This window comes from Cyprinodon variegatus, unplaced genomic scaffold, assembly GCF_000732505.1.
Source record: "Cyprinodon variegatus isolate N-32 unplaced genomic scaffold, C_variegatus-1.0 Scaffold1125, whole genome shotgun sequence".
In the NCBI taxonomy this organism is placed as follows: domain Eukaryota; kingdom Metazoa; phylum Chordata; class Actinopteri; order Cyprinodontiformes; family Cyprinodontidae; genus Cyprinodon; species Cyprinodon variegatus.
The window spans coordinates 37,260-45,554 of record NW_015151578.1 but is presented as its reverse complement, the minus strand read 5'-3'; the positions used below and the strand labels follow the sequence as shown (position 1 = coordinate 45,554).

At 48.0% G+C, this 8,295-nt stretch overlaps 1 protein-coding gene across 1 annotated transcript; it reads left to right on the top strand.

Moving 5' to 3' along the window:
* The first annotated feature begins 711 nt into the window (after positions 1 to 711).
* Positions 712 to 6,727, top strand: slc25a3 (solute carrier family 25 (mitochondrial carrier; phosphate carrier), member 3). The gene is made up of 6 exons (XM_015400617.1): positions 712 to 838; positions 1,250 to 1,406; positions 3,645 to 3,769; positions 4,046 to 4,225; positions 5,936 to 6,118; positions 6,336 to 6,727. The coding sequence occupies exons 2-6, from the start codon at positions 1,265 to 1,267 to the stop codon at positions 6,546 to 6,548; spliced, it is 843 nt and encodes a 280-aa protein (XP_015256103.1). The 5' UTR covers positions 712 to 838; positions 1,250 to 1,264; the 3' UTR covers positions 6,549 to 6,727.
* Positions 6,728 to 8,295: the final 1,568 nt, after the last annotated feature.

The following is an 8,295-nucleotide window of genomic DNA, read 5'->3' as shown; positions in this document are numbered from 1 at the left end:
TACCTAATAAAGTGGCCGGTGAATGTATATATGTATTCATTTCATGTAAATTACATGTACATCATCAATTTAGCACCTTTGGCTCATCGGTAATATTCTGCTCCATTAACACATTCATTTTATTGTGATGGTTTTGTATAATATGCTATATTACATGATTTATAGACTTCATTGACTTCATAATGACTATGCAATGTGATGGGCCTATTTTTTTATTCTAAGTTAAAGTTAATCTACTGATGCTATGAAGCAGCCAGTCTGTGTCAAAGTGATGAATTTATCTTTATTGTAAAAGTCTTCAGTCTCCCTGAAAATGAGAACATCATGGTTGTTTGATGCTGCAGCGCACAGATTGTTTACATTCTGACCGGTCTAACTAGGGAGTACCAATATGGCGGTCGGTGGCTTCATTCCACCCTGTACTACCAACTGACTATCAGTAACCCTGTGATTAGTTCCTTTATGATCATTTGTTTATTGATGAGCTCAGACCCTTCTGCTGCTGTTCTGCTCTATTGATGATGTCATCAATGACACAGAGCAGGAGCTGCAGGTGATAGTGGATCCGGGATTGTTCATCATCAAAGAGAAACACCGATCCATCTGAAAGTCACTCTGAGGGCACCTGAAGACCGACCCTAACTCTGCACGAGCTGTTCTGTGATTGGAGCGCTGTCATAGATGGAACATTTTCCTATTGGACAGCGCAGCAAGGGAACCCGCCCAGGATCTTTGCTGACGTCATGAAAGGACAAACTGATTTACCGCGAGGTCATCCAGCCTCTCCTACGAGCAGCCGGCTGCGGGAAAGCGGAGGCGCCATCTTGAGATCCTGAAAGTGAGTTTATATCGGATTAATCCTCTGCGTTAGAAAGAAAACATCAGTAACCATCTTAGAGAGGACCAAGCGGCTCACCGCTGGGGGGTTCCAGACTATGTGGGTTAATGGGGGGGTTAAAGCGGACTGTAACCTTGATCAACCCCTCAGAGTTAGCTCAGCCTTTAGCTTTAGCCTCAGTCTGAATGCAGAAAAGGACGCCGCGGGTTAGAGAAGGGAAGCAGCTGCAGGGCTCCTGCTAGAGCAGCTGTTTCTGGAAACATGGCTGCTTTGTTAGAAATGTGAGCAGTCTCTCCACAGGTCACCTCGCGCTGTAGCAGCACGTGACCCAGCGGTCCTTGGTTCAGATGTCGGGGGTGGATTAGGTTACTGGTTAGCTCAGGCTAACGGTGTCTGTCCTGATCTCCGCAGCGTTGCTCCGCCACCATGTACCCCACTTCTCTGACGCAGCTGGCGCGGGCCAACCCGTTCAGCGCGCCGCTCTTCTCCCTCCAGAAGTTGGAAGAGCCCCAGCAGAACCTCCGCGGACAGAGGCCCCGCAGACTGGCAGCAGCTGCAGCGGTGGACGGTAAACCCGGCGCTGGGTCTGCTCCTTAGCAGCGCAGCTAGCTTAGCCCTGTCAGTCACAGAAAAGGGTTTATTAACTGCTTCATTCCTGGATCAGGCCGCAGTGAAGGACGAATGTCCGTTAGCATGTTAGCGGCTAACGTTAGCATCTGATGTTAGCGGCTAACGTTAGCCGCTCACATTAGCATCTGATGCTCCTACTGATTCGAGGTCAGTTTATTGAAGCATAAGCAGCAGTTTGATGATTAACAGAACCAGACCTGAACAGAGAATCATTTTATTGGTGGAAAAGTTGATAAATAAGCAGGTTTCTAATCCATTGAACCCATGGAATAGTCTACCTGAGATTAGCCTTTCAGTCACACTTTAACACTATGGCAGACTGTTAACTTTATACATTCCTATGCTGACATTTTAACAGTTTATGTATTTAAAGTAATTAAAGCACTTGGTTATAAAACAGTCAGTGGTTTCTAATGTCTGCTGATAAATGTTATAACATCAATAAAAACTTATCAGAATTTGTTTTATTTCACTATTGCTATTTATAGCAGAACTGTTATTTATGCAGTTAAATAAATCCCTGGTCTTTGCAGATTTAACGTCAACTCTTTCTATTTGAGCAAAAGCATAAACTAAACGGCTAAATTCAGTTTTTGTGGGGTGTTCTCAGAGGTTCTAAGGTAGAGTCCGACTCCCACAGACTGCCACTCTGGGCCCCTGAGCTGGACCTTTAACCCCACACTGCTCCCTAAGTGGATGGGTTAAATGCAGAGAGGGAATTTCTCCAATGTGAGATCAATAAAGATCAGTTATTATTTATTGTCCCATAATGTGGAAATTACTGTTACAGCAGCAAAAGTTTATAGAAGTATCATAAGAATAAATAAAATGATGCATTTTAAAGTGTTTTTGCAACATAAAGGCATTGAGAGAATAAATGACCGATATGTCTGAGCGCTGAGGTTCATAGAGCAGCCTTTGACTACAGATTTATTTCCAATTGAAATGCTGAATGTTCCTTTTAAACCTTGATCAGCTTCCTCCTCACTTTGTTTCTCCAGAGGGGGACAGTTGTGAGTTCGGCTCTCAGAAGTATTTAATCCTGTGTGGGTTTGGGGGGATTCTGAGCTGTGGCACCACCCACACCGCCGTTGTTCCTCTGGACCTGGTCAAATGCAGGATGCAGGTCTGTTTAGCGGCCTCCTCGCTGCGCCGCCATCCCCTCCCGCCTGCATGCTGGAGGTCCTTTAATGCCGCTGCATGTTAGCCACCCTTCACATCCAAACAGTCTGTCCCAAGGGTCACCTTGGACCGGCCTGCTCATTGCAGGAGACGAAGGACAAACGAAGAGCCTGTAGATCAGATCAGAGGGGAGCCAGCACATGGTTCTGCCTTCAATAGCAGCAAGTGGTTCTGATCGGACCTCCTGCAGGAGGCGGTCTGATCAGAACCACCTGCATAGACTGGAAACAAGGTTCTGGTTCCTATGGACCGGCAGAATGGACCGACCAGCCTTCATCAGGAGCCGCTGCTCATCTTCACCACCATCCAGAACCGCTCCGGTCCACAGAGAAACGACCGGTGGACCTGGTCAGGGTCAGAGGTCAGCTGCCGTTCTGTCAGACTAGCATACCCATAGTCAGTACGCACACAAGACACCAGATTTACCTTTATCCCTTTAGTTTTGTACGAAAAATAGACTTTATACTTCCTCAGTGGGCGTGTTGCCCTGTAGTCGTGTACAAAAACCATTTAAGGTCAGATGGCCGCACGCTTCATGCTAAACTGAAGGGCTACACGGGTTTTTAGTCTGGGTATGCTGGTCTGACAGAACACTGTCTCCAGGGTGGCGCTGTGGAGCCAGTTTATTGAACCACAGATGAAAGCGGATCAGAACCCAGCTGGTTCTGGTTCCCCTCCGGACCGGTTCCTGGTTTTAGAGTCTCGAACAGAAACAGGCTGGAAGAATCGATTCCTCAGAGCGAAGCTGCATCTAACTCATTGATCTGACCGTAACGCTGTGATCCACTATGAATGATCTGATGATGTGATTTATTTCTGCAAATCATCTTTGCTGTGATTTTGAACTCATCTGCATGTTGGTGGCAGAGTTTATGGAGGCGGAGCCTGCTGTGCGCTGCTCCTCCTCCGTAACCCTCTGCGTTGTGATTTGTCTCCTGTGTTGCATGTTTCCCGGCATGCTGCGTGTGTCGTGCCCCCCCTCCTCCTGCCACAGAGGATGTCAGCTGCGAGTTTGGCTCCTCCAAGTACTATGCCCTCTGCGGCTTTGGCGGCATCCTGAGCTGCGGCCTCACGCACACCGCAGTCGTGCCCCTCGACCTGGTCAAGTGCCGTCTGCAGGTATGGAAACGGGTTCTGAACGGCCTGGGCCACCGCTGAGTTTCTGGTAAAACCGCAGATGATGCGTTGGTCTCTGACATCAGAACCTCGCTGTGACCCAGACGGGTTTCCATCAGAACATGAAGCTGGTTTAGATCCTGTTAAAAGGATCCAAAGGCCCAGAGTTCTGGGCTTTAGCGCATGCTAACAGCTAGCATGTTGCTAGGGGATCTTAAAGTGACCCGGTGGAGTTCTGCAGTCCTCACCTGACCGATAACTGAAGCTTCTCCTCTTCAGGTGAATCCAGACAAATACAAGAGCATCGGTAACGGCTTTGCGGTGACGGTGAGGGAGGATGGCTTCAGAGGCCTGGCTAAGGGCTGGGCCCCCACCTTCATCGGCTACTCCATGCAGGGGCTCTGCAAGTTTGGCTTCTACGAGGTCTTCAAGATCTTCTACAGCGACATGCTGGGAGAGGTGAGTTCAGCCCGTCTGTTGGGACTATCTTTCTTACTGCGGGTCAAACGCTCGCTTCTAAAACCCACTACAGCCACGACTGCTTTCCCAGTGGGATCAGAGGCCTGGATCCTAACAGTGGAGGTTAAACGTCTGGATGTTCAGGCAGGGGGCAGTTCGGTCCCAGTCCTCCCAGTTAGGCCCCCAGTGGAAAACTTAGAAAATAAATATTTAGTGTTAGTTGACTCCAGAACAACCACTGTTAATACCCCTCTAACTTCATGTTAAATAAGAAAACATGGACTAATTTGATGGCAAAATGAATCTTAATGTAAAAACAAAAAGCTCACTTACCGTAATGAACAACAAAGCGTGCTTCTATAGACACCGAAAGAAACACTTATTTTTGTTACATATAGCTTTAATGCCGATGAAGACGCTTAGATTTTATTTTTTTTTTTTTTTTGTCCGATCAGCAGGAATAATCTAATGGATCATAATCTAAAACTAATCTGTTTGCTGTGATTTAATGAGTTTAGCATTTATTACTAAACAAAATATTTTTCGTGGCGATCACTGAGTCTGGGAGCGGCCATTTTTGCCCAAATATAGTAACCCCTCCCTCCTGCCATCTTCCAGCAGTGACGTCACGGTGCGGTAAGCCTAGCGCCATTCTCCCCGCTTTCCAAGCTAAATCAATGGAAACTACTAGACACATCTGCAATCAACAACAATTATTGAAGATTTCCAGAGGACTTCACCATTGAAATTCACCAGAGCTATAGTGAAACTGACAATGCCCACGTGCATGGCAGCTGGATGCTGGAATACATCGGGTAAAAGAGTTATTCCACCTTTCTGATTCCTGATCCTCCACGGACGAAAATTAATCTGAAATAAAAACACTGATCATTTATTGAACAGGATGGAATAATTTCAGATTTAAAGAACTTTCAGGAGTTTTTATTCTGAATGAGCTGACCTTTAACTGTTTTCCACTTTATCTACAGTAGGTAATCATTCTAAAAACGGTAACTCGCCCTATAAAGGGTTAATAGTTGTTCTCAGGTCCATTTAGACTCTAATCATGACTGAGATGAGAGCAGAACCAGAGAGCGAGGTAACAGGAGGAGGCTCAGCTGCTGGAGGGGTCATGACCTTTAGGGGAGAGTGCTGTTGGCGACCTTCCTACCTTCATCTCAGGCTGGGGGAACAGGAACTAAAACTATAGAAAATAAGATGTAATTCTGATTTATGGAGAAGTTTCTGCTGTGTGGTGAAAATAAAATGGCTTCCCAATAAACTGAAGGAAATCAGTTTGTTTCTGTCCAGATATTATAACCCAGGACAGCGGTCCGTCCTGATTGGTCGAACTCGCTGTTGGAGGCTTAGATTAGCATTAATCTCAGGAACCAGGAAGCTTCTAGATGCTGCAAAGCAGATTTTCTTCTGAAATCTTTGAAACGATCAGTGATGATGGCAGCAGAGAGCTACTCCTGGTACGCTGAGCTCTCTACCTGCAGGTATGCTCATCGTCCACCAGAGGGCAGCAAAGAAAACAGGTTTATCAATCAGTCCAGCATGAAACCCCAGCTTAGGATGGTTTAACTGATGTTTAAATGGCTGCTTCCTGCAGTCCCTTCAGAGGACGGCCTCTGGTGTTCCTGTTTGTTAGGAGCTGATGGGGGAGGGGCTTCTGGGCGGTTCTGATGGCGTGTCCCCTCCCAACAGGAAAACGCCTACCTGTGGAGGACGTCCCTGTACCTGGCTGCTTCTGCCAGCGCAGAGTTCTTCGCAGACATCGCCCTGGCTCCCATGGAGGCCGCCAAGGTCCGGATCCAGACGCAGCCCGGCTACGCCAACACCCTCAGACAGTGCGCCCCCAAGATGTTTGCAGAGGAAGGCCTGTGGGCGTAAGTCTGCTTGGGTTTGAGTGACAAACACGCTCCTTAGATCCACCTCTGGAGGACCTGGTCCTCAGCAGCTTCTTGCTGTACTGTCGGAGGTGCTTGAGTCATTGGCGTGTGACAGCAGTCTACCTGCCCCCCCAGCCCAGCTGCAGCGCCGGCCGCCCGGTCCTCTGGGACTGGGAGCTCCCGGCGCTGCCAGTCTGGGGGGCGGACATCTTTAGTCGCCTCAGCAGGGGGTCCTTCCTGATGTCAACCAGTGTCTGTGTCCCTCAGGTGTGTGGAAGGGTCTGGTGGCGCGTATCATCATGATCGGTACGCTGACGGCCCTGCAGTGGTTCATCTACGACTCTGTTAAGGTCTACTTCCGCCTGCCCCGCCCCCCTCCCCCAGAGATGCCCGAGTCCCTGAAGAAGAAGCTGGGCCTCACAGAGTGACCCTGATCCGCCGCCGCCCTCCGCCTGAAACGTCTAAACTCACTGCAGCGCCATCTGCTTCCTGCTCCACCAGCCCCTCTAGAAACACCTCTATGGTTTTATTGGTTCCTGTCTTAGAATTAATATGTGGAAATTGTAATAAAATGGTTTCCCTGGAATAAAGAGGCTATTTGGTGGAATCATTGCTGTCTGGTTCCTCTCCTGACCGCAGCAGCAGCAGCAGGGCGGGAGGTTCAGAGGAAGACTCCAGTCTGCACAGCCGCTCCCATGCCAGGGTGGAGCTGGTAGCATCAGGAGCCCTGAGGCCGCCGTTCCCGCCTGGCGCGCCCGTCTCTCGGCTCCCAGCTGATGGAGGTTAGGGGGGTTTTACTGAAATCTGAATCAGAAACGTCTAAAATATGTTCTCAGACCGTCAGTGTCTCCATGGTTACCGGCTGTGACCCTGGTCTTCCATTGAGGCGTTCTGCAGTTCATGGAGGGAACATGGACGGCATTGTTCCATTTATGGACGGCACTGAGACTGATCTGTTTCCTGCAGAGTTGATCGTCCCACAGAAACCCGTTTATTCTCCATCAGCCTGATATCAGGCGCTCTGATGGTCGCCTTCACAAGCGGCGTCACCTTTCAGGCCTCGCCGCTCTGTTTGCTGCTTAATGGCCCATCAGGTCTGCCATTAGAGTCCCTCTGGTTTAAAGGGCGTTTGGTCGCCAGCAGCTTTCAGGGATTTTCTTCTTCTTCTGTGCAGAAGGTTGCAGCAGAGCGAGCGCCAGTTGTCTGCTAATGGATGAGAGCTCAGGGGTCATGGGAAATGGAGTCCATTTCCCTGCTGCGCTCTGCTGGCTGATGGAATAAAACGCTTCATGGAGCCATTAGCCTCCGCCTCGTTTTCCCTTCCTGCTGCTGGAAGCTGATGATCAGAGTTTATCTGCTGTTTGGGTCGTTAGCGTTAAAATCTGGATAAACGTTCCTGTTGGTATGAAAACATTCATGGACACTTTAAATATTTAAGCTATGAACTTTATCCAGGTAGTTACTGACAGCGTTTCTGGTAGAATGATGAATAAAATGAGTGACTGAGCAGAAATGCAGGTCTAATAATTGGAAGCCGACGGATTGCGTCACAAAAATCTGAAGGCAGATTATTCTGATCTGAAGAATTAGCATCAGGTCGGGATTATGATCATAAACTAACTAGAACTGAATTTCTCAACCGCTTCATGCATCGATTTTATGCTTTATCAGTTTGATGGGAGGAGCTGAACGGTGGAGCATTGCAGCAAGAAGGTTCTGGGTTTGATTCCCGGCCCAGGGTTGCATGTCCTCCCTGAGCATGCATGGGTTCTCTCTGGGTACTCCTTCCTCCCACAGTCCAGAAACATGACTGTTAGGTTCATTGGCTGTGTATAAATATCTAAAATCTTTTATAAATGGATCTATATAATCTGACCTGGTGTGATCAGCATCTAGAATAGAAAATGAAAGAAATGCAAACAGCCAATCATCATTTAACTAATCAGTCTAAATAATGTTACCAATTAAAGAGGAGAAAACGGAGCAGGGTTCCTCATTGCTCACGTCAGACTGCCACATCAGCGTGTTTGCTCATGGTGCGTTCAGAGACGGCTTGGAAAAATGAGTTACTGTGCTCTAATAACGGGTGTAACTGAAAAACCTATGCACTGCTATAAGAAAATGATTGAAGATCTGAGTCCTCAGAGGAGCAGACACCACCTCAAAGGAGCAGGA

Coding starts and splice junctions, on each gene's coding strand:
- slc25a3 (XM_015400617.1), top strand. CDS start 1,265: ATGTACCCCACTTCTCTGACGCAGCTGGCGCGGGCCAACCCGTTCAGC. Junction 4,226..5,935: donor ACAGCGACATGCTGGGAGAG/GTGAGTTCAGCC, acceptor CCCTCCCAACAG/GAAAACGCCTACCTGTGGAG. Junction 6,119..6,335: donor CAGAGGAAGGCCTGTGGGCG/TAAGTCTGCTTG, acceptor GGACATCTTTAG/TCGCCTCAGCAGGGGGTCCT.